General features: G+C 48.5%; 1 protein-coding gene across 5 annotated transcripts in view; it reads left to right on the top strand.

The window, feature by feature from the left end:
* ZNF143 (zinc finger protein 143) overlaps positions 1-22,918 on the top strand; it is a 50,967-nt gene extending 28,049 nt beyond the window's left edge. For 2 of the 5 annotated variants that reach the window (XM_083164610.1, XM_083164614.1), the window contains exons 5-16: positions 753-830; positions 1,025-1,266; positions 1,353-1,427; positions 2,162-2,281; positions 2,828-2,887; positions 3,173-3,248; positions 3,759-3,884; positions 7,337-7,516; positions 10,256-10,483; positions 14,526-14,653; positions 14,818-14,955; positions 21,985-22,918. In XM_083164610.1, the coding sequence (XP_083020736.1) occupies positions 753-830; positions 1,025-1,266; positions 1,353-1,427; positions 2,162-2,281; positions 2,828-2,887; positions 3,173-3,248; positions 3,759-3,884; positions 7,337-7,516; positions 10,256-10,483; positions 14,526-14,653; positions 14,818-14,955; positions 21,985-22,068 (1,535 nt within the window). In that variant the 3' untranslated portion in view covers positions 22,069-22,918. The remainder of the gene's footprint in view (positions 1-752; positions 831-1,024; positions 1,267-1,352; positions 1,428-2,161; positions 2,282-2,827; positions 2,888-3,172; positions 3,249-3,758; positions 3,885-7,336; positions 7,517-10,255; positions 10,484-14,525; positions 14,654-14,817; positions 14,956-21,984) is intronic. The other 3 variants (XM_083164611.1, XM_083164612.1, XM_083164613.1) reach the window with 3 other exon arrangements.
* Positions 22,919-26,111: the final 3,193 nt, after the last annotated feature.

Genomic DNA, 26,111 nt, shown 5'->3' with positions numbered 1-26,111 from the left:
GCCGGAGATTCAGGGGCGGGTGCAGGGCTGCATACAGCTCCTTCTTTTTGTGCAATCTGTTCAGTCGGCAATCCAGTCCCATCCGCTTACGGTTGAACTGTGGAATGAATACCTCCCATTTATTAAAAATGCAGCTCTGGATTGGCCGCTCAGCCTTCAGTGTGCTCTTTGCTGACGTCCTACAGTAAGTCATGCGTCGGGTTAATGTACACAATGTAATGTCCGATACCGTTCCATACCTCCCAGCAATAAATCACTTCGAACCTTAGCGCTATTCAAAGATTGCACAAGCGCAAAAGTGATTGTTGACTAACCGAGTACCCGCCGACGGTGAAGGCGAATGTTCACACCTAATGCTAATAACAATCCGCAGTTTCGGGACACTGAATGATGACCCCAATGTCCGATTACACCATAACTAGATTCAATGATGTCATGACACATCATCACGGCTGGCGGTAATTACAGATATTTATATGTACTGTAAGTAGAGGTTTGACCATGGTATGAAAACAGTGTGGGGGAGATGTCCAGCCTTGAGAAGTGGGCAGGTGGTGAATTTGTTCATAGCAACCAATCAGCGTTGAGATGGCATTCATCACATACATTCCATTAAACGTTGGGTGGATGCTGATTGGTTGATATGGGCAGCTTCTCTACAGCTCATTTACATCTCCCCGTAGTTACTTGTCTATGCGGCAGAAGAGGATGAAGGGAGAATTGGTAACAGTGCTGTATGTTTGCCCCCATAGATAGTCTACGCCTGGAAGACGGGCAGGCGGTGCAGCTGGAAGATGGCACCACCGCCTACATTCATCATTCTACGAAAGGTACCAGTCAAGTTTTTTTAGCACCTAGTAAAAGATAATAGATAGAATCTGATTGGTTGCTATGGGCAATGTCCAATCTTCAATAGAACTCCCATCTTTAAATTTACCCCAATGCGTCTACTCCGTAGCTAAACCGTTCCTCAATCTCTGACCCCCACAGCAACAAGCTCTACTCCATCTGTAAATGTGTTCAGTCCACAGATCAGATAGTTATGCATCCAGTCCTCTTATCCTGGCAGATTCTTACGACCAGAGCTCGGTGCAGGCGGTGCAGCTGGAGGATGGCACAACGGCGTACATTCACCATACAGTACAGGTCCCGCAGCAGGACACCATTCTGGCGATACAGGCTGACGGCACTGTGTCCGGGCTGCACACGGGAGAAGCCACCATCGACCCAGACACAATCAGCGCTTTAGAGCAGTACGCTGCCAAGGTACAGCACGCCACACTGCAGAGCCGCCACCACGGAACACGGCACCTGTGTACGGGGCGGTGCTAATTGTCGTGCATTTCTTTCAGGTGTCCATTGAAGGTGGGGACAATGTGGGCAATAATACGTTGATCAATGAGCCGGAGCCAGAGAAGAAGATGCAGGTTTGTGCCTGTTCTCCATTCCTGTTCTGTGTGTGTGAGATTGTATTAATTGCTAATGTGTGACCAGTAAACATGACGCTACAATGGGGGACTGGTGGGGTGTGACGGATGCCTCAGTTTACCATCATAAACCCAATATCCTCTGTCTAGCCCAGTGATCCCTCCAGGATCAGGGGGAAAGCGGACCGCTTGAATGGACAATCTGGGCAGGACCGGTGGGAATATGTCCATCGCTGGCAAAGTTGGGGGCGTGCCTGGCACCTAAGGAGCTGCAGTGCTTTGCCCAAGCACTCTGATCAATGTGCCTGTGGGTCCCTGCGTCATGTTTGAAACCCATGGCTGGGTGTTTTAGCATGGCGCTGCTAAAGGGTCAGAGGGCGTTTTGCCCTTTAAAAGGGCAGCACCCTGCTAAAACAGCCTACAGGGAACTCTATATCCCATAACCCTCCATAAGGGGGCATCCTATTCGCAGCAGAACTTCACCACTGCTGATAGGTCCGCCAGGAGCTACCCCATTAGCCCAGATGCTGGCATCCTTTTCCCCTGATACCCGCTGTTATCGGGAATGATGCTTCCCAATTAGCAGCCGCTGGACCCTGGATAATACATGTTATCGGTCATTAATCGCAATATCCTTCCGAAATAGCATCAGGACTGATAGGATATCGCCCATAGTCTGTAGTGTCAGCCTCTGGTACTGGGAAAGGGTTAACCCTGCACGTCTTATTTGGTAGATTGTCTTGCAAGGGCATGCACCCCGGGTAACGCCGAAACCTCCGCAGACGAACGAGAAAGCGTTTCGGTGTGACTATGATGGTTGCGGGAAGCTTTATACTACGGCTCATCACCTCAAGGTAAACGTGTCACATGACTAGCGGCCTCTCCTATACCCCATCGTAATGGTAATCTGTACGTCCCTGTGTTGTCCATCCACATGATATATGAAATGATAGGATATTAGTTTGGCCTGGGCACTGCCAGTCAGTAGCTTGGCTTATGTGGAATTACTGCTGATACAGATGGACCAATTTCAGAGACAGAACACCGTTCCAATAGTCCTATGTGTTTGGTCATCTTCTTGATCAGGCATGTCCAAACTGTGGCCCTCCACCTGTTGTGAAACTACACATCCCAGCATGCCTTGCCATAGTTTTAGCATTCCCTAAAACTGTGACAAGGCATGATGGGACTTGTAGTTTTACAACAGCTGGAGGGCCATCGCTTGGATATGCCTGTATTAGATGGACATGGCCAAGTTTTTACACCCACACGAGTGTCCAATAATCACCGGAGTCAGGTTCCTTCTCACCACGCTGGTGATTCTTACTATTGTAGTGCTAAATTCACTAATAACGAGCCCCAAACACATTTTATTCTGCATGAATTTGTTTCCAAACTAGACAGCTGTTGGACACACTGAGAATGACTGGTGTGATCAGGACCCAGAGACAAACACGAAGGTGAATTTGTGTTGTAAGAGAACATGTAGCCCCATTGAGAGAGAGAGAGACTGGTGCTTTTTGTAATTGTCTCTGGTCACACCCATGTCTCTGCCCCTCCTGTCTCTGAGGTTGTGATTGGTGCAATGGCGGGTAGAGAACCAGGGCAGTGCGTCAGGCCTCGTGTGTGTAGCTGAAAGCTGACATGTTGTAGGGGATTTTATTGACAGTCTCATTATTCCCCAAAATATATACCGTTTGCTGAACTGTAGCCATTCTCAGGGCGTTAAAGTCTGTTTCTCACAGGTGCATGAACGGTCACACACTGGGGACCGGCCGTACCAGTGCGAACATGGTGGCTGCGGAAAAGCCTTTGCAACAGGTATAGTAATTTTATGTATTTTCTACTCTTTAACAAGAAATCCCCTTCTGTCTGTCTGGTCTGTTTCAGAAGTGTTGTACTAACCTGCACCAGGAAATTCTGAGATAGCCAGACATGAGTGGGATATTCAGACCTGGATTTAAAGCTGCTTTTTTTTTTTTCTCAAATCATGTTGCACTGCAGGTGGGGCAGATGTAACATGTGCAGAGAGAGTTATATTTGGGTGGGGTGTGTTGAAACTGAAATCTAAAATTGCAGTGTAAAAATAAAGCAGACCGTATTTACCCTGCACAGAGACAAAATAACTACTCCGAATGTAACTCTCTGCACATGTTACATCTGTCCCATCTGCAGTGCAGCATGGTTTCGTCCATTTGAGAAGAAAGCCGCTTTGTGATCAGGTCTGAATAACCTACAAAATTGCCATCTGCTGATACAGTCGCTGCTATCTATCTATAGAGTTACCTGTGCCCAAAGGTTTGACATTGACAGCATTTTACTATTCTCCAGGTTATGGCCTGAAAAGTCACGTACGGACGCACACCGGCGAGAAGCCTTACAGGTGTACAGAGGAGAACTGCACAAAGTCATTCAAGACATCAGGAGACCTGCAGAAACACATCAGAACGCACACAGGTGACGCTTCCATGCTCTTCTGTGGGTCACGTGTGTTCAGCTTCCCCCAAATGCTGCTCTTCTGTGGGGCACGTGTGTTCTAATGTCCAGCTGCCGCCAAATGCTGCTCTTCTGTGTCACGTGTGTTCTAATGTCCAGCTGCCGCCAAATGCTGCTCTTCTGTGGGTCACGTGTGTTCTAATGTCCAGCTTCCCCCAAATGCTGCTCTTCTGTGGGGCACATGTGTTCTAATGTCCAGCTGCCGCCAAATGCTGGTCTTCTGTGTCACGTGTGTTCTAATGTCCAGCTGCCGCCAAATGCTGCTCTTCTGTGGGTCACGTGTGTTCTAATGTCCAGCTGCCACCAAATGCTGGTCTTCTGTGGGGCACATGTGCTCTAATGTCCAGCTGCTGCCAAATGCTGCCCCTCTGTGTGTTGTGTATTATAATGATCAGCTGCCACCACCTCCCGCCCCTCTGTGTCACGTGTATTATAATGATCAGCTGCCGCCACCTCCCGCCCCTCTGTGTGACGTGTATTATAATGATCAGCTGCCACCACCTCCCGCCCCTCTGTGTCACGTGTATTATAATGATCAGCTGCCGCCACCTCCCGCCCCTCTGTGTGACGTGTATTATAATGATCAGCTGCCACCACCTCCCGCCCCTCTGTGTAACGTGTATTATAATGATCAGCTGCCGCCACCTCCCGCCCCTCTGTGTGACGTGTATTATAATGATCAGCTGCCACCACCTCCCTCCCCTCTGTGTCACGTGTATTATAATGATCAGCTGCCGCCACCTCCCGCCCCTCTGTGTCACGTGTATTATAATGATCAGCTGCCACCACCTCCCGCCCCTCTGTGTCACGTGTATTATAATGATCAGCTGCCACCACCTCCCGCCCCTCTGTGTCACGTGTATTATAATGATCAGCTGCCACCACCTCGTGGGGGGCGGTTAGGGTTAAGCACATGGGGGAAGATTAGGCACATGGGGGGCGGTTAGGGTTAGGCACTTGGGGGATGGTTAGGGTTAGGCACATTGGGGAAGGTTAGGGTTAGGCACGTGGGGGGCGGTTAGGGTTAGGCACATGGGGGAAGGTTAGGGTTAGGCACATGGGGGATGGTTAGGCACATGGGGGAAGGTTAGGGTTAGGCACATGTTGGACAGAGGGTTAGGCACATGGGGAATGGTTAAGGTTAGGCACTTGGGGGATGGTTAGGCACATGGGGGGGGTTAGGCACATTGGGGAAGGTTAGGGTTAGGCACGTGGGGGGCGGTTAGGGTTAGGCACGTGGGGGATGGTTAGGCACATGGGGGAAGGTTAGGGTTAGGCACATGTTGGACAGAGGGTTAGGCACATGGGGGATGGTTAAGGTTAGGCACTTGGGGGACTGTTAGGGTTAGACACATGGGGGAAGATTAGGCACATGGGGGGCGGTTAGGGTTAGGCACATGGGGGACTGTTAGGGTTAGGCACATGGGGGGGTTAGGGTTAGGCACTTGGGGGGTGGTTAGGCTGCAGCAGGTGATGGTTAGGCACTTGGCAGAGGGTTACAGTTAGGCACTTGGGGGAGGATTAGTATCTATCTATGTACTGTATATCCTACTCCCAGATAAATAGCCTCCAGGACGGTGTTTGGTATGGGGAACGTATGCAGCCCCCCCCCCTTTCCCTATATACTAACTAGGCGGCGGCTGGTACAAGGTAGTAACAGGGATCCGGTGGGCAGGTCCCCAGCTGATATACAGCACTACACTGAGAGGCGCTCAGACTACAGGTAGTATATCACATGGCAGACGACCCCTAGACTCCCCGGCTGTTATATTGTTACACACATGTTTTGTATTGATGACGTATCTGGTGTCCTGATTTACCTACCGGTACTTTCCCCCCACTGCAAAGTTGAATATTCAACACCTCTTCCACCACGTCACAAGGATGCCTACTGTAACTGTATTATTACATGTATGATATAACTGCTACAGAGCTGGAAGGGGTGTGGAACGTGTCCCCCTATTTGGCGTGTCAGTATTGCCGTTATTCCTCCTGTGCTGCAGAGCAGATCCCGCCACGGGTTATTATGGGAGTTCCTGTTGCCGTAGCATTGTGTCATTACATAACATTCTCTAACAGGCGGCACCTTGGCAGAGAATGCAGCTTTCCGAGTGCTGGGTGGGGGAGGCTCAGCCATTGTACAGAACATGGTGTCCTCTGCCTGAGCACTTGCTGTCCTGACACCCCTGGGAGCCCTTAGAAAGAAATATTTCAGATTTGAAAACACTGAGAGTAATGTGATTGGCTGATGTCACAGCGATCCCTGGTACAAATCTCTCTGTATCCGCAGGGTGTCATCAGATCACTTTATATCCCTTTTAGCAGTCAGATCTCTGGGCAATATACAGCCGTCTCCCCCTGTATCCGTCTTATGCAACATAATAACAGTGAGAAGCTACATGAAAAAGTAACGGTGCCCAACCTGTCACATGCCGTCGGGTGCTGGAAGAGGGCTGGCGGGCGTCGGTGTAGCTGAGCGGACAGCAGGTGGCAGTAGTCAGCTGTGGGCATCAGGATTTGTAAAAACATTTCAAAAGACTGGGCGATGGCATATGCGATCCATGGGTTTTGTAGCTGCGGTTTATTGAAATCGCGTGCAATATCTCACGTGTATGGGCACCATTACACAGCAAATTCCGTTGCAGTGTCTTATATAGCGCGGCAGATTCCGTTGCGCTTTACAATTGGAAACAACAGTGATTAAACAAACTGGGTAGATACAAACCGACATGGAGGTAGGAGGGCCCTGCTCGCAAGCTTAAGATTACATTTTATTTAAATCTATTTGGGTTTTTATTAACCCTTTGAGTTCCAATGTTGCTGTGAGCGATCCTCAAGATCTCTGCTAAAAATGGCAGCTTCTCCTCCCTTATCACTGCTTCATACATCTTCCCTGTGCTAGATAAGGGACAGTTACAAGGTGAATGACTGCTTCGGGCATTCTTAGCATTTTATCTATTTCTTGGTACATAAGCCTTAGGGCGATATTCAGTTCTGCTGGCAAGGGGGTGTCTGCGGCGAGGGTGGCTTGTTTTCGGCCGCTCACCCTATTCAACGTTCTGGGGGACTCCTCGCCACCAGAGGATGGCGAGGATTCCCCCGAACGGCGAGGTTTGCCGCTAATGCAGGGGGGGGTCAATTGAATACTGACCCACAAGCTATCGGCACTGCTCGCCGTCACAGCTCCCCAAAGAGCATTGAATTTACTCCATACGTGTGACGTGTTTAGACAAAATTATTTTCAGACCAGTGAAAGACACCGTTGTACAGCTATCAGCCAATCACCTCACATGAGATCCCCTTGGTTGCCAAGCAACAAGATATGCCCTTATGTGATCTGGTGGAATGGCCGGACCTGTTCAGCTTTCTCGCATTAAGTCACTGACTGAGTTGCATTGTTTATTTGACTACAGGAGAGCGGCCATTTAAATGTCCGTTTGAAGGCTGCGGAAGATCCTTTACCACTTCCAACATCCGAAAAGTCCACATCCGCACTCACACCGGGGAGCGGCCGTACTACTGCTCCGAGCCAGGCTGCGGCAGAGCGTTCGCCAGTGCGACCAATTACAAGAACCATGTTCGGATACACACAGGTACCCGGCACCTTGCCGTTCATTTATACGGGGCAAATGCATTATGTACCCTGGGTGTTATTCCTACGCTCACCACTGGAGGCACCTGTAGCCTTTCATAACCTGTTGACTACAGACATAGGGCCTCATTCAGAGCTGGATGTAAGAAGAACGTCTTTGACGCAGTGCGCATGCAAAGAAATGTTTTTCCCTAAGGTCCTTTGAGCCTTGGGAGTCCGATTGGGACTGTTTACATGCAGATTACATTGGACATCACACGCCTCAGAGCTGCCAGTATCTTTGCTTTGGGTACATCTATAGTACAAACGCAATGCACAGACACATTCTCAGCGCATCTTTAAATCCACACATATATGAGGCTCAAAACAGGCAAGTGCTCTGTCTGCTCCACTATCATGTGGCCACTAGAGGCACTGTTCTATTGCAATCTATGGCAAAGATTTACTTCAGTCTAGGGATGGCCATCGTTGGCATTGCTATCGATGGTTGCCATCCGTGGCAATAATGCAACTGGCCATCAATAGAAGCATACTATGCAATGGATGACCATTGATGTTTTTACCTATTGATGGTCATCCACTTTCTTCGAATGACTGGCCTGTGGGCCAATCAAAACATGGGGGTAGGGCTTCATGGGTGTGGGGGGTGGAGCTATGCTCCATGTCCGGGCCCCTTGGGGGGGGGGGACGACTTAGTTTATGCTTGACATCGATGGAGGAAAACCATCTGGTCCTAACCCACCGATGGCAAAACTATTCAATATATTTAGAATCATCGGCTTCAGTCACATGGCCCCACTAACACAAGTCCTTCTATACATTTTCATGCAGTAAAATGAATATACATTTGATCCTCCTTTATTTAAAAAAATCTGTACTTGTGTATTAGCACGGCACCCACGATATTTGGTCGCACACCATATAATCGCATCGCATGCCATACACCCGGTGCACTGCGATGCGATTTAAAATTGTATAAGCCCCCTATACGATGTTTAATTGTATAAGCACCCTAATGGGGGATTACAATGTTAAATGCACCCCCACGCCACCCCCAGTATGAACGTGAACCCAAAGCGTGGCGAGCGGCGGTGGTACGCGTCCTCCAACCTTTTCATACCCCCACTATCCACGTCGGCGTGGAGTTGACTTTATATAGTGTGGTGAGCGCAGCGAGCCACCGAGCCCGAAGCGTGGCGAGCGCAGCGTGCCCCGCAAGCGGACGCGGAATCCATGTAAAGTAATACGCGTCCCCTCGCGGGGCTCGCTGAAAAGGTCGGAGGACGCGTACCGCCGCCCCTCGCGGGCTAGCTGCGCGCGCCACGCTTCAGGTTCACGTTGATAGTGGGGGTGCATTTAACATTGTAAGCCCCCATTAGGGTGCTTATACAATTTAAAATTGCATCGCATTGTATGCCATATACAATGCTACACAATTTTAACATTGTATGACATCGGGGGACATCTCGTCGCATCGCATACCATCACATGCCTTATGGTCTGCGATGCGATGGGCGCCGTGATAGGACACAAGTACCAAAAAATAGGATAAAGTACTGTAGGTGCATTAACATTTTAAACAAAATGGAGATTTTGGGGGATCACGACCGCGCCATTAAGAATTGTCCTGTTTCTTTGGACCCTTACGTTAACATAATGCAGAACCAGCAGCCATGGGGCACAGTTATAGTGTTAGGGAACATTAGGTCACCACAATGTAGGTCGACAGGGTCATTAGGTCGATATGGGTTAGGTCGACTGTCCAAAGGTTGACATGGGTTGTTGTTTTTTTTTTATTGTCCCGCATGTCAACACAGTCGACATGGACACTGAAACGTAGCACCACGTCCCCTTGCATGGCTCACTGCGCTCACCATGCTTCGGGCACGGTGCCCTGCTACGCTCGGCACACTATTTTATTCTCCCACCACGCCCTAGTGCAGGGGTGGCCAACATGTGGCTCTCCCCCTTGCTAAGTGCGGCTCCTGCTGCCCTCCGTCCCCGTCCCCCCAAATCCATCTCCATGAGGGGAGGAGAGCGCGCATTGCACATCTCTCCTACCCCTTAGTGTGCATCATTGTGACTGGGCCGTCCGCCAATCAGAGCTCGCGGGCCGGCAGCCACTCCCCCTTGTGTCATATGACTACTCCCCTGACCACGCCCCTGACCACACCCCTTTTTTGCCACGCGCGCCGAAGGCTCTTTGATGTCGGCTCTTTGGCTTGATTGCCGATATTTTTCGGCTCTTTACCTCGGACCGGTTGGCCACCCCTGCCCTAGTGGATAGTAGGGCATGAAATACTGCCTGGCTCAAAAAAAAATGTCGACCTAATGACCCTGTCGACCTAGACTCATGTCAACCTTTCTGCATGTTGACCTAGATGCATGTCGACCTAAATGCATGTCGACCTAATGACCGTCGACCATCATGCTGATGACCCAATGACTGTATCCCTAGTGTTAATGCTAGAACCCCATACCTTCTAGAACCCGTGCAGTTCCTCTTTCCTGCCTGGGGTGTCGCTGTCTCCTGTGGTGTCTTTGTCACATTGTGGCCTGTACCTTGATACAGACCAGACTGTGCTACTGTAGAAGCACCACAGCAGGAAAGAGGAACTGCACTTGTGCTAGAATGAACCTTATAGCAATACAGCAACAGACAACGGGATTTACTCCACAAATAAACATTCCACCATAAATAAAACTCCAGCATTGATCTTTATTTCTTGTCCCTGAGCAGGTGAGAAGCCATACGTGTGTACGGTGCCGGGTTGCGATAAACGCTTCACGGAATATTCCAGCTTATACAAGCACCACGTGGTCCACACCCACTCCAAACCGTACAACTGCAATCACTGCGGCAAAACCTATAAACAGATCTCCACGCTGGCCATGCACAAGAGGACAGCACACAACGATACGGAACCCATAGAAGAGGAGCAGGAGAGCTTCTTCGTACCCCAGCCACGTAAGTGTCCACGCCATATGTGTGTATGTACAATAGATATGTATGGGAAGTTATACTGTGCTGTGATAGCAAGGCTTATTCCGACCATTGGTCAACGGACTCCGCCACAGTAGACGCTAGGGTTACACTGCAGCATGATACGGCAGATAAAGGCGCCATGACAGAAAGCCGTCCCGTCCGTCCTGGCTAACTGTCACCCCAGATAATCTGTCAACCAGCTGTTGGTTGCATTGTCATTGATACCGGGATCACGGAGGTGTCCGTTTTTAAGAACAAAGCTTCTGCACACATAGCAGATTTGCTGGTCGCGGACACCTGGCAGGTATATTTTGGGTGCGTGCCAGACCAGAGCACCACACCTCCAATCCTCCGTAAACAAAAGGCCTAGGAAGCATCCGTTGCTTCGCATGCACTCGTCTCCAGCCGTACCTGGCACTGGATCAGCCCCACATTCATTCATGCCGCTTCCACCCAGTGATCCGGAACAGCTGGCGGGCTCAGGAACACAGATTTGCTGCTTCCATTGTTTGTGCTGTAACAGCCATAACTTCCAACCTGATAACAGGCGCGCTGCCACACACACACACCGCATTCTCACTCACAGCTACTGTGACGCACACTGGAAATGGACACAAACGTGGAATTAAACACATGGTAAGCCTTACCTATGCACACGGCAGTAGACAGCGGTATGCAGTCATTCGGTCGACAGTGAAAAGGTCAACTTGAGTTTTTAATTAATTTTTTTTTTTACGCTCTTACATAGAGCAGGGATGGGGAACCTTTGGCCCTTCAGCTGTTTGACCTCGTCGACCTTTAGACTTGACCAATAATAGTTGGCCTTTAGACTTTCTTAGTAAACACTGTCGACCTAATGACCCATACTCTTATAGAGCCAGGCTGGGCCCAGGTACTTTTAAGGGGACGTAGCCTAACCATTGGTGGCATGGCCATTCATCCTTAAAACAAAATGCAAGAAACAAAAATAGCACTTTAAGCAGCTCCCTGACCCCACTGCAGCCCAGCACAGAACGGCATGTCCTGGGATGAGAAGAGCTGCTGCTTCTGCCATGTAATGGGGCCCTGCTGGGCCCCTCCATCAGACCTCTCTCGGCACAACTGCCTATGTATGATGAACACGGTCAGTCATTTACCACTTTGGAGCCTTGAAATTCACTAGGAGCTAGTGACCTCTTTGAGGTATGCGGCACACAGTACCTCGTGCCTCTGAGATTACAGTGAGTTTGCAGGCTGCGTCTTGGTCCTGCCCACAAATTGGCTGTCAGTGTATATAGACGAAGGACGCACTTTAAATTGTCTGTCACAGAATAAATCATTCAAAATGTAATCCTCTTTCCTACCAGCAGAGGGAGATCAATACCCCTTCTCCAACGTGCTGTAATCAGACCAAAGTAATACATTCAGATCATTATATCTCAGTATGAGATAATATTAGGTACTAGAGTAAATGTCTCCATGTTACACTTTTTGAGGCAAAATATTAAAGTATTAAAAATAAAACGCGCTGGTGACCAGCGGGAACTTTAATAATGCATAAATCATCCCGAATATAACAATATTCGGTGTATGCGGCTGTTTGTAGCTGTCGGAGATTCGTAGACTGATCCTATGGGAGAGTCTCTCTTCATACGATCCGATCACTGGTCCTTATCGATAAGTCTGCGTTTGTGCACTGTCAATGATTAACTATGACCTCACCATGTAAACACTGCTGCCATTGTGTAAGAGCTGGAAGGAACAGGCCCCATCACAGGTTTAATGGTGTCTTCTGCTGAGTAACCAGAACATTAGAGCTTTATTGCGCCATGGGTTAAACGTTAACATGTTGCTGTTTTCCTTCTATGATGGGGGAAGACTTGAGACTACTACTAGGTTGCACTGTGTTTACTGGAACGTAAATGAGCACAGACTCCTGGTTACTGCCGATGATGTCAGAGAATGATAAAGAACACTAAATGTCCATAGGACTGAACCATATTCGTGTTTTGGACCTGTCATTTCTTTTGTTCTTCTGTCTCTCATCTTTGTCTCCATCTCTCATTTATGTGCATATTCCCCCCACTTGTCCCTTGTATCTTTGTCCCCCTGCCTGACTCTCATAACTCTGCCCCCTACCATTGCCCGTCTTTCTCAAATATCCCTGCCCCCCTCCCTGTGTCTGCGTCTTTTATCTCTGTCCCCCGGTCTTTCTCTCTCTTATCTCTGTCCACCTGTCTCGCCCTCAGTTTCTTATTCATCTTTGTCCTCCCACCCCCACCCCAGCCATCCCATCTCTATCCGCCTGTCTTTCTCTCATCTCCATCCCCGTCTTTCTCTCATCTCTATCCACCTGTCTTTCTCTCATCGCTATCCGCCTGTCTTTCTCTCATCGCTATCCGCCTGTCTTTCTCTCATCGCTATCCGCCTGTCTTTCTCTCATCTCTGTCCCCCTGTCTTTCTCTCATCTCTGTCCCCCTGTCTTTCTCTCATCGCTATCCGCCTGTCTTTCTCTCATCGCTATCCGCCTGTCTTTCTCTCATCGCTATCCGCCTGTCTTTCTCTCATCGCTATCCGCCTGTCTTTCTCTCATCGCTATCCGCCTGTCTTTCTCTCATCGCTATCCGCCTGTCTTTCTCTCATCGCTATCCGCCTGTCTTTCTCTCATCGCTATCCGCCTGTCTTTCTCTCATCGCTATCCGCCTGTCTTTCTCTGATCTCTGTCCGCCTGTCTTTCTCTCATCTTTGTCCGCCTGTATTTCTCTCATCTCTGTCCCCCTGTCTTTCTCTCATCTCTGTCCGTCTGTCTTTCTCTCATCTCTGTCCCCCTGTCTTTCTCTCATCTCTGTCCGTCTGTCTTTCTCTCATCTCTGTCCGTCTGTCTTTCTCTCATCTCTGTCCTTCTGTCTTTCTCTCATCTCTGTCCCCCTTACCCTCTCTCGCATTTCTCCCCACTCACCTCACTCTCTCATCTCTGTCCTCCTTGTTTGTTTCATCTTTGCCATTGGGGGGGGGGGGGGGGGGTTTAGTAGAGGTGCCATCTCCAGGTTTTAACAGGAGGGTACAGACTTCTGTTTGGCTTTCACTGTGGGTGACGAGTTCTCCATCTCATCCCTAGCAGCTACCTGTGAGGGTGGGCTGGGCTCTAGTGCACAACTGCTAGACAGACATTGAGACCATTGTATATCTCTATGGGTTTCAATGACTTCCCGTGGATTCTGGATCAGTAGACACTACAGCTGTATTTGTGCAGGTTTATAGAAGTAGAGATGTTGTTCATATAAACCAGATTCTGGCTATTATCTTCTAGAAGGTGCTAGATAAATGATAAGCAGAGTCTGATTGCTAGCTAGGGGCAGTATCTCCACCTCGATACACTAATATACCCCATTGTTCATCATTCCTCCCTATCTAGGAGTCCTTTAAATTGTGACTGTTTGTGAAGAGGTGTGGCCATGTCACCATAGGGGCATTGGCCACTCCCCTAACCTCCCTCCCCTTAAACACTCACAATTGATTAATTACTGTGGCAACATTTCCACCAAAGCTTGATACTTCTCCCTTTAATTCATTGCCACTTGGACCAGTCTAATTAGTACTACGCTGGCACAGTTCTGGCAGTATGATGCGTTATTGTACATATGACGCATAAAAGAAAAATGCTCTATTGACTTTTCCACAATAATGCTGTATTGACTTTTCCACAATAATGCTGTAGACCAGGGGTTCTCAAAGTCTGTCCTCAGGACCCTGAACAGTTCACGTTTTCAAGGTCACCCGGCAGGTGCACAGGTGCATTCATTACGCATTGACACATATTAAAGGATCCATAGGTGGAGCTAATTATATCACTTGTGATTCTGACTATTTCACTTGATACACTTTGTGGGGTCCTGAGGACCGAGTTTGCGAACCTGTGCTGTAAACACATTTCAAAGGACAAAAGGGTCAAACAAAAAAGCATAGCATGTCAGTTATGCTTCATGTGAATTTATTGGCCACAGTGTCCTAACGCTGTATTATCTATTGTGTTCTGTCGCTACAGCGGAGGATGTCCTGAAAGGCTCACAGATAACGTATGTGACGGGTGTGGAGACCGAGGACGGTTTACCGACAGCGGTGACGCAGTCAGGACAACAGCTGGCACTTATATCCCAAGACGGCACCCAGCACGTGAGTGTTCAGGGTGTGATATGGCCTGGAGATGCACGGATATGTGTATAGACGCTGCACATGAGGATACGGACTTGTGCAATCTGTGATAATAGGAATGTCACATGTTCTACGTATTGGAGGGAATTACGCTTTAGTTTAGACTTCTCCTTATGCCGTTGCAGGTAGCTATAGTTGCACAAGACTTATCCGCATTCCACGCAGCCTCCACGGAAATGGGCCAACAGCACCATCTGATCACCACGGAATCCAGGCCGGTCACCTTGCTGGCAACGTCAAATGGGACGCAGATTGCAGTGCAGGTAATGGCTGGGACCAACGTGTCCCACAAGTGCAGAAAATGTGCTCGCTTCTCTATGACAAGTAACGCAGACCTCCTGACCACCCCAATTTAGTCATAGCAGTCAGGACAGCCTCATAATAATAGTGACATATCTTATGAGAATCTTAGGGGGGCTTCTAAAATGAAATTAAAAGAGGGGATGTTGCCTATAGCAACCATATTCTGGTTGCTGTGGGTAACTTCATCTCTTTCCATTTTTAGATGCTTTCATAAATGTACCCCTTATATGGAATGTTGCTAAATCTTCATGACCAAGAAGGTGAATAGTCCCCATGTGATCTGACCCTTCCCCAGCATGTATAGGATATATCTTATCTCAGTCTGGTTAGACATTGTTTGATGGCTTCTACAAAGTCGCTTCTCCTTTCTTATCTAAGCACATAAGTAGGTGTTTGCGGTACAGCTCTCTCCTCCTACCTATATACTCTCCTGTGATTGGTTGCTGCTGAACCACCTGACAATACATAGGCGCATCCATCACCTAAACACTCTCACTGATGCATCATTGTGCCCTATATACCCACCTCCCTGATAAGTCCTAGGGTCCCCTATAACAGGATACGGTCATTGTGTCTCCAGCATGTTGGTCGACACGCAGGAAGGTTGACATGAGTCTAGGTCAAAATGGGTTGGGTTAGGTCAACATGGGTTACGTCAACAGTCCAAAGGTCGACATGGGGGTTTTCCATTTTTTGGGAGCGGACTTCTGCCGACAGGCGGTATTTCTCTTTCAATGGTCCTGGTGACACAGCTCAACACTGGGATGTAGGAGGGTCCGAAGGAGCCAGGCACCTATCCTAAAGCTTTAGAGGGTAGGCTCCTCCCCTACTGCATCCCTGGACTCTCCAGTTCGTGTTAGGTGCCCACTGGAGTGGGTGCTATTCTAAAGGGCTGCAGGAGCAGCCGAAGAATTAGAGTAGTTAGGGGATTTTTATTATTTTATTAACTTTTACCCTAGCTAGGTAGGCACAGTGTGAGGATTCTCATAGTGAATCCTCACACTGCTTGCGCAGCAGGAGCTGACAGAAGCGCGTCCTGTCAGCTCACTGTGCACAAGGGAGACACTGTCTGGTCCCCCTGTGCAGCGCTTATAGCCTTTTCTAAAAGGCTGCCTGGGCTCCGGAGTACCCTGAAACCGGCTCCACGTTTAGGTGGGGATCATGGGGGACAGGCGCTCCGTGATGGCGGCGGCCATTTTATGCGGAGCTTACACGCTGAGCTCCTAGATGAGAGGACAGCAGCGTTGTGACAGGCATGTTCCAAGTGATCCCCATTTGAGGGGGAGACACTGGAATTAGGAAATCCTACCTAAGGAGCGGCTTGCTGGGGGTGGTTGGCGCCAAAAGGTCACGGACCCCGCAGCAGCAGGGACCTGTGGTCTCTTCCTTCACTCTGACTTTGGCGCCTTTCAGAACGCTTGCAGCGGAGCTGAGCTGGCTTACTGATCCTGGCAGAGTGACTTGGATTTCCTGGGCATCGCTTCCCCGCAGTTGAAACCAACAGACAGATAAGTGATTGGGTGCATTGCCTCTGTATAAACGCTTGTACATTGTTTGCACTGTGTATACTGATAGATATACATTTATCACTTGCATCATGTCTGAGCATCAGGCTGTGGTTTTGGGGGAGGGAGCCCTTAATGCACTGAGCGCGTGCAATGTTTGCACACAAAAGTTTGTCCCTGAGCAGATGGCCAAGGGGGGGCTTATGTATTACTTGCGCTGATGTGAGACCCATGGGCAGTGATCCCCATAGGGCAGAGCATATGGAACCTGCGTGGGCCAGGGCCCTAGGCAGGTCAGTAAACGCTTTGGTGCAGCTTTTGGACAGGCAGAGTGATGGGCTGGTAGAATCACAGAGACCTATGCCATCATCTCAGCAGTCGTCTGGCTCCTTGCCTCTTACCCAGGCAGATCCTGCACTTATCCAGGTGATGCAGGATACTGCAAAAGGGATTAACAGGTTCAGTGAAATGCTGGACAAAATGGATGAAAATGTGGCAGGGACCCCTAGAAGGTCTTATGCTTTAACTACTGTGGTAGATGAAGAGGAAGGAGAGTATACTGACATCCCCTGGGATCAGGGTGATGATTTGGAAGAGAACTCTGCTGCTGGTATAGAGGATCTCATTGTAGCTGTGAAGCAGGCTTTAAAGCTGACTGTGGAGGATAAAACTCCTGTAAAAGGTGTTTTTAAGCGACAGCGGAAGGAGGCTGTTACTTTTCCTTCAGATGAGGGGTTACAGGAATTGTTAGAAGGGGCTTGGAAAACTCCTGATAAGAGGCTTCAGATGCCAAAACGATTCCTAAATCTGTACCCCATGCCAGAGTCTCATGCGGAGCTCTGGGAAAGGGTCCCAGTTGTGGACGCTTCAGTGGCACGTTTGTCCAAGGCTACTGTATTACCAGTACAGGGCGGTGCAGCTTTTAAAGATTCTGTGGATAAAAAGCTGGAGGGAAACCTCAAGGCTATCTTTGAAGGGGTGGGGTTTACCTTACGACCCCTTATTGCTTCAGCCTGGGTTTCTAAGGCCATGATAGAGTGGGCTGGTGAATTATGCACCATGCTGCAGGCTGACCCGGGTGCATTACTGCTTGCAGAAAAGATTAAGGCAGCAGCAGAATATGCAGTTGAAGCAGAGGAGGAAGCTATTAAAATGGCAACCCGAGTGTCCACAGTCTCCATTAATGCCAGGAGAGTGCTTTGGCTTAAAGCCTGGGAAGCAGACAATGAGTCCAAGAAGGCTCTGGAAACATTAGCCTTCAAAGGAAAGGTACTCTTTGGTACCGAATTAGAGGAGATTATAAAACAGGCCACAGGCGGCAAAAGTACATTCCTGCCGGCCTCCTCAGCAAAGCAGACGTCCAGATTTTCTGCTTTTAAGCCGTCCTTTCGGCCCTCCCCTAGAGGTGGTGCGTCCTTTCGAGGACAGTCTTTCAGGGGAAGGTTTCAGCCCTCTAGAGGCAAGACACAAAAGTCAAAACTTGGCTCTTTTCACAAGAAGCCTGCCAATAAAGGAGAGTATAAACCCTCTGCATGACTGTCAGGGGCTTTGCCCGACAGTGACAAAAGTGGGCGGGCGTCTCACACTCTTCAGGGACGCTTGGGCTTCTCTAGACCAGGATGCCTGGGTGCTAGACATCATAACACAGGGTTACAAAATCCCTTTCAGAGGGCCACCTCCGAAGAGGTTCATTCCCACATCCTTACCAAAGGAGGCACGGCTGCGTACAGCTCTTGTGAGAGCAGCGCACTCCCTTTTGGAAAAAGGGGTGGTGACACTAGTCCCCAAGACAGAGTGGAAGAAAGGCTTTTACTCCACGCTGTTCCTGGTGCCCAAACCAGACGGGTCTTTCAGACCAATACTAAATTTGAAGTCTCTAAATGTTCATTTATGGGTAGACCATTTCAAAATGGAGTCTCTACGGTCAGTACTTCTGAGTCTGGACCAGGGAGAATTTTTGGCGTCCATGGATGTCCAGGACGCATATTTGCACGTTCCTATACACCCGGAGCATCAGACCTTGTTGAGGTTTGCCATAGGAGACCTGCATTTACAATTCCGGGCGTTACCCTTTGGGCTAGCAACCGCGCCAAGGGTATTCACAAAGATAATGTCAGTAATGGCGGCGGTGCTGAGGCTCAGGGGAATCACAGTAATACCCTATTTGGACGATCTCCTGTTCAAAGCAGAGTCAGCAGCCATGCTGCAGAGTCAATTGGCAGAGGCCATCAGTTTTTTGCAGGCTCACGGCTGGATTTTAAATTTGCAAAAATCTCAGTTGGTACCGTCACAAAGGCTCCAATTCTTGGGAGTCATACTGGACACCCATCTTCATCGGGTATTCCTCCCGGAGGTAAAGGCCAGGGATCTGGTCACCCTAGTCCAGGAGATTCTCAGGGCTCAGAGCATTTCAGTATGGAGGTGCCTCAAGCTCCTGGGGAAGATGGTGGCGTCATTCGAGACGCTTCAATTTGCCAGGTTCCACTCTCGGAGGTTCCAATGGAACATTTTGTCAGCTTGGTCAGGAGACACTTTGACCATGAAATCCGAGATGATAGTGCTGTCTTCGGACATACGAGAATCCTTGAAATGGTGGACAGAAGTAGATTCCCTTCAGTGGGGTCGGTCATTACAGACCTGGGACTGGTTGATAGTAACTACCGACGCCAGTCTCAGGGGCTGGGGGGCAATAGTCCTGGATCTCAGGCTTCAGGGCCTGTGGACGGCAGAGGAATCAGCGTTACCAATCAACATATTGGAGCTGAGAGCTGTCTGGAAAGTCATTTCCTTGGCGGGAGACAGGTTACAGAACCTCCCTTTGAGGATTCAGACCGACAATGCCACAGCTGTGGCGTATCTGAATCACCAGGGAGGTACACGCAGCAGATTGGCCATGTGGGAGGTGTCCAGAATCTTCCTATGGGCGGAACAGAATGTTCCAGCTGTATCGGCTATATTCATCCCAGGAATAGAGAATATAGAAGCCGACTTCCTGAGCAGGGAGGAGCTCAAGGAAGGGGAATGGAGCTTACACCCTCAGGTGTTTCACCAAATCACTTCGATGTGGGGAACTCCGGATGTGGACCTGATGGCATCCAGGATCAACCGTCAAGTGCCCAGGTTCTATGCCAGAACAAGGGATCCACTAGCGGAGGCAGTGGATGCCATGACTATTCACTGGCAGGGAGATCTCCTTTATGCATTCCCACCAGTACCAATGTTACCGAGACTTCTGAAGAAATTACAGGGGCAGAAGGTTCCAGTGATCTTAGTGGCCCCGGATTGGCCAAGGAGATCCTGGTACTCGAGGCTTCAGAGGTTGTCTGTGGACTCATGGCGTCTACCTCTGAGACCAGACCTTCTAAGACAAGGCCCATTCAATCACCTGGATTCAGATCGATTGATTTTGACGGCCTGGCTATTGAAACCACCATTTTGAAAAGAAAAGGGTTTTCTGAGGCAGTAGTACAGACTATGATAAAAGCCAGAAAAGCTGTATCTTCGGCAAATTATTATAGAGTCTGGAAGACTTACATTCGATGGTGTGAGAGAAGAAAGGCTCATACATCTCATTTTAAGCTATCAAGAATGATGGAATTCTTACAAGATGGTTTTTCATCGGGCCTAAGCCTTCAGTCACTGAAGGTGCAGATTTCGGCCTTGTCCATCTATTTCCAGAAAAAGATAGCCATTTTGCCGGAAATTCAAACCTTTTTACAAGGAGTATCCAGGTTGAAACCTCCATACAAGCAACCAGTAGCACCTTGGGATCTATCACTGGTTTTGGAATGCCTTCAAAAGGCACCTTTTGAACCTTTAAGGTCGGCTGACTTTAAGTTTCTCACGTGGAAGCTAGTGTTTTTGTTAGCAGTAGCATCTGCTAAAAGAGTTTCAGAATTGGGAGCTTTGTCATGTAAATCTCCCTTCTTAATTTTTCATGATGACAGGGCTGTTTTAAGAACAGTGCCTCAGTTTTTACCGAAGGTGGTATCTGCCTTCCATTTAAATCAGGAGATAGTTCTACCTGTGTTTCAACCCCCAGAGGGTTCTAAGAAAAGGGACAAGTTGAGAACTTTGGATGTTGTGCGTGCCTTACGCATATATGTGGACAGAGTGAAGAGTGTCAGGAAGACTGACACATTGTTGGTATTGTATGACGTACACAAGATTGGTTGGCCTGCATCTAAGCAGACTATTGCTAGGTGGTTGCGGTCTGTGATAGCCTTTGCATACACCAAAGTGGGTAGACCAGTACCGGCCAAAATAAATGCGCATACCACCAGGTCAGTTGCCACCTCTTGGGCGGTTCGACATGGGGCCACAGCTGAGCAGGTTTGCAGAGCTGCCACTTGGTCATCTGTTCACACATTTGCCAAATTCTATAGATTCCATGAGTTCGCGTCGGAGGACGGATCATTCGGGCGAGCAGTGCTGAGAGCTGCAGACCTGAGCGTACCCTCCCAAAGGACCGGCTCTGGAACGTCCCAGTGTTGAGCTGTGTCACCAGGACCATTGAAAGAGAAAAAGGGATTTTTGTAAGAACTTACCGTTCGAATCCCTTTCTCTGATATGGTCCTGGTGACACAGCGATCCCTCCCTTACGCTCAGTAAGTATGCCAGAAGTTTCATGATGTTCATGTTAAAATGGTTAAAAGTTAACAGTTTTCTGTTATAAAATGTGCATATAATATGTGCAGGCGTTTGTACTGAGTTAATGTATTCCAGTGGCTTTGAAAGATGAACTGAAGAGTCCAGGGATGCAGTAGGGGAGGAGCCTACCCTCTAAAGCTTTAGGATAGGTGCCTGGCTCCTTCGGACCCTCCTACATCCCAGTGTTGAGCTGTGTCACCAGGACCATATCAGAGAAAGGGATTCGAACGGTAAGTTCTTACAAAAATCCCTTTTTCATGCCCTACCATGCACTAGGGCGCGGTGGGAGAATAAAATAGTGCCCGAAGCGTAGCGAGCGCAGCTAACCATGCCAGGGGACGCGGTGCTGCGTTTCAGTGTCCATGTCGAATGTGTCAACATTTGGGACAAAAAATGTGTAAAACCCCATGTTAACCTTTTATACCCTGTCCACCTTCCTGCATGTCGACCTAAATGCATGTCGACCTAATGACTGTTGACCAACATGCCGGTGACCTAATGATCGGGATGCAGTTGAAATCCCGGCGGTCGAAATCCTGATGCCGGAATCCCGACACTTTCTCCCTCCGTGGGTGTCCAACCCATAGAGGGAGAATAAATGAGTGTGCCGAGCGTAGCGAGGCACCGGGCCCGCTGTATGGCGAGCGCAGCAAGGAGGGGGGGGCGATCCACGCCCCCCCTTGTCGGGATTTCGAACCAATCCCTTATGATCCACCCCCCTATAACCAACTGAACCCCGGGAAGGCTGCTCATTAGTTAGTCCTTACAAATGTTTATCAATGAGAGATTCACGGTCCTGTAGTCTGATCCCATCTCTCACTGTTTTCTCCTTAGTTGGGCGAACAGCAGTCTTTGGAGGAAGCCATACGAATAGCGTCCCGGATACAGCAGGGCGAATCCCCGGGTATGGACGATTAACCTCCGAACACCTTCCAGCGATGCGTACTGTACCCACCTCGTCCAATCAAAGCCTTGTACATGAGGAACTCATCAGCCAATACAGATATTTAAGACTAGTATTTTATATTTGGATCTGTAAGATAATGAACCTTTGCCTGGACTGTGGAAGAAGCCTGATACATTTCAGTACTGTCACTGCCCCTCCCTGCGGCCCCTCTATCAGGATAAGTCTCCGGCTCTCCGGACCTGTACTTTTTGTAAATAGAGACTGTTAATGCTAAAAGTGTTAATACTATTTTATCTTTGAGAAGAATTATGTACAAAAGACCAGTTTGTGGAATATTAAAGGAATTGAATGTTTCCTGTAAGTAGTTTCTGTATATATTTTGCGTATGTCGTCTTCAAAGGAAATATTGAATTATTTTGACATTTTTAAGTACGTCTGGGAATCTCCGAGAACAGACAAGCAGAGCCTACAATATTATCTCATCACAATACTTTATAAATAGACTCTTGTGGCAAATACATGATCCAAATAATCTCCAAGTCCTATCGCAGAGATGTGGGAAAGGCTGCCGTCTAAGAATTGCTGCAGAAAATAGCATCAACACAATATGCCGCTTCTACGCGTGTCTGCAAGTTTCTCTTTATTTATGGGGGGAGGGGGGGTTTGCCCAGATAATTTGGTCACCTTTTGGGCTGTGCCTGGGGTCTCAACCAAAAGCTTCAGTTTATTTATAAACATTGTTCTATATGTACAAAGATGCAATAAAGTTTTTTTTTTTTTTTTTAACAACTTTAATCATTGTTTTACGGTTTTGTGTCTGTCGGTTCAATGTGAATAAACCACTTTTATGAATACTTTCAATTTTCAGGTTTAGTAATCTCTCTGTTTGTACTAATTACCTAACTCGTCGGCAAACCTAAGGACGCGGTTTCGTGTGCTGTTATCTTCCCGTGAGCTTATGCAGTGTATGGCGACCACCTGTGTGACTGTCAGACTCAGACAGTGATGATTTGTCTTATTGCTGCGGTCACACAGGTAGACAAGCAGCTGTTTGCATCTTCCCGTGTGATAATTGTAAGCACCGACGTGTGGCAGCTGCTTTCATACGCTAGAACAGATGTGTCCAATTCTCCTGTCATTTGTGACCTCCACTGACATAACACCTGTACTCTGCTAGACGCCTCTATACATATATATGAAAACCTAGTCGTCTGGTTGTAATAATGAATATACTCATATGTTCAGAGATCGTCCTCTTTCTTCAGGGCTAGGCAGAAGTGATTTAGAGATTTCCCAATGTAGAAAATAGATAAAGATTTGCACTATGCAGATTTAGCACCTTTTTTTTTTTTTTTTTTACTAACAATCTTAATTGTTACCTCTCGGCTATATAACACAATCGACACATAGCTGCTTCTTACTTCTGTAACACTTATTGATACTTACAGCTCTCACTAGTGTGATGCTTTGTGGTGTTTGGCTTGTGCTGGTCCATGGAGTCCCGTGCCGTGGACTTGAAGGCCCACATACACTTGTGCTATTCGGCCCGATTTCACCCGCTTCTGACGGATTGGGCTAAGAAATCAGGCCAAATCGCACGTGTTCGGCATCCGCTCCGACCCAATGCGTGGTCCCGTGCGCTTCGGGTCAGAGGTTAGAAGTGCTGCACATAAGATATCGCATCTCATATGTGCATCCGTCAACGGCACATCGCGGGTTTCATTTTAGCCACCGCGATGTTTCATATCCAACTTTCCTTGACCTCACCTGCAGCACCCTGGGAGTCCTTTTACATACGATAAATCGGATGTAATTTAACACACGTAAAAAAAATAGCACATCAAGTGCCGAATCATATGTGAGAAACTCAAGGGAAATCTGGTCTGATTGCTCTTAAGACAAGTCAGACTAGGGCAATTTACATGCATGAGTGTGCGGCTATCAAGCGCACAAAAAGTGGTCGGTACTCTTTACCTAGAACGGCGACCATCGCATGCACTAAAAAACGGGTGCAATGCGATGGCCGCGATTTCCCATAGGGATCAATGTTAAAAGTGTGATTGGACGCGATTTTAGTGTTCAATGGCTCAATGGCCGCGATTTTTCCATAGGAAACAATGTTAAATGGGCCACAGAGCCCAAATAGTCACCCTAAAGTCAGAAATGGCCCCCACAATTGTTAACGCCACCCCACGATCAACGTCAACCCGAAGCGTGGCGAGCGCAGCGGTACGCGTCCTCCGACCTTTTCATACCCCCACGTCGGCGTGGAGTTGTGAATAGAATAGTGTGGCGAGCGCAGCAAGCCACCGAGCCCGAAGCGTGGCGAGGGGACACGGATACCTTCACAGGTAAACGCGTCCCTTCGCGGGCTTCACAGGTATCCGCATCCCCTCGCTGCGCTCGCCACGCTTCGGGCTCGGTGGCTCGCTGCGCTCGCCACACTATTCTATTCTCAACTCCACGCCGACGTGGATAGTGGGGGTATGAAAAGGTCGGAGGACGCGTACCGCCGCCCCTCGCGGGCTCGCTGCACTCACCACGCTTCGGGTTCACGTTGATCGTGGGGTGGCGTTAAAAATTGTGGGGGCCATTTAAGACTTCAGGGGGACTATTAGGGCTCTGTGGCCCATTTAACATTGTTTCCTATGGAAAAATCGCGGGCATTGAGGCATTTAACACTAAAATCGCGTCCAATCACACTTTTAACATTGATCCCTATGGGAAAATCGCGGGCATCGCGTCGCACCTGTTTTTTTAGTGCATGCGATGCCCGCGATTTTTTACCCCCGATGACCGCGATGGACATCGTGGGCGCCGTTCTAGGTAAAGAGTACCAAGTGGTCAAATTTCCGGCTGACTGACAGCAGGTCGGAGGCTCGGTGCCATGCAATTAAAAAATTGCACCCTATTACGTTTGCGATTTCTATACTTTTTTAATGGGAAAACATCTTGATGCAATATTTGAAGTGCCGATGTAGCAGCTGAGATAATGTTTCTAAATGTGGAATTTGGTATGTGAGTGTGTGTGTGTGTGTGTGGGGGGGGGGGCTTAGCAGCTGCAGGCAGTGTTTGCACACCCTGTCCCCTGCAGTAGCATCGTCATGTAAATGTAAACATGCTTGTAGATGGGGCCTTTTGACGGAGCTTCATTTAAAAGGCCGGTTCCACATATCGTCTTCGCATTGTCTCACCAATATAAGCGTGAGTCACCGTCTATAGACTCCGCATTCCAGGAGGATTACAGAATACGTGCAGTGAATGTGTTTGCTGCAGGGCAAAGGTGAAATGACTTCACCCATTACCACCGCCAGTTTACCAGAATCCTCACCGACTTGTGTCCTTTTTCTCTTTAAAGAGCCGCACTGAGATGAGTGACAATAATTCGAGCTGACTGCACGGGTTTATTGAGTGCTGAGTGTGTGGCGATAAGTGTGCACCAAGTATGCGGACAGCTGGCACAAGAGACTGCTGGGGTCTCGCAGACTTCAGGACCAGACCTATAATCCTTTACACTGTAAATGTGCTGCTCCAAACGGTATGGGGCTGTATGATAGAGAAGTGGGAGGTAGTCGTGGAAATCGTAATATAGAGCGATAAGAATTTCACAACGTAACTGAAGGCCCATCTAAATCCAGGAGGATTTCTACTAGCCCTATTTATAGTAAACGATACATAGTTATCGATATGAATGATAACAAAATTATTCATGATTCATCGTTGATCTTGTCTAGTGTGTACAGAATATCGTTAGCGATGTCCTCCGTCGTCTGTACTTCAGATATATTTTGCCTATACTGTCAATGACTGCATGTATGAAGCTGGAACCCAATGACTTCACTGAACAATATCGTTCAGTGTGTATTCACTACATTGTTTGCCTGTGAGTTCCATCGATATTGTTGATGATATCGCTCCCGGAGCAATTTGTCTAGAGCAGGCATGTCCAAACTATGGCCCTCCAGCTGTTCTGAAACTACAAGTCCCAGCATGCCTTGCCACAGTTTAGCGATTAGGAATGCTAAAACTGTGTCAAGGCATGCTGGTAAGTGTA

Source organism: Crinia signifera, chromosome 11 (assembly GCF_055691185.1).
Source record: "Crinia signifera chromosome 11, ASM5569118v1, whole genome shotgun sequence".
NCBI lineage: Eukaryota > Metazoa > Chordata > Amphibia > Anura > Myobatrachidae > Crinia > Crinia signifera.
The sequence above is the reverse complement of the archived record's forward strand: the minus strand, read 5'-3'. Positions and strand labels throughout refer to the sequence as shown.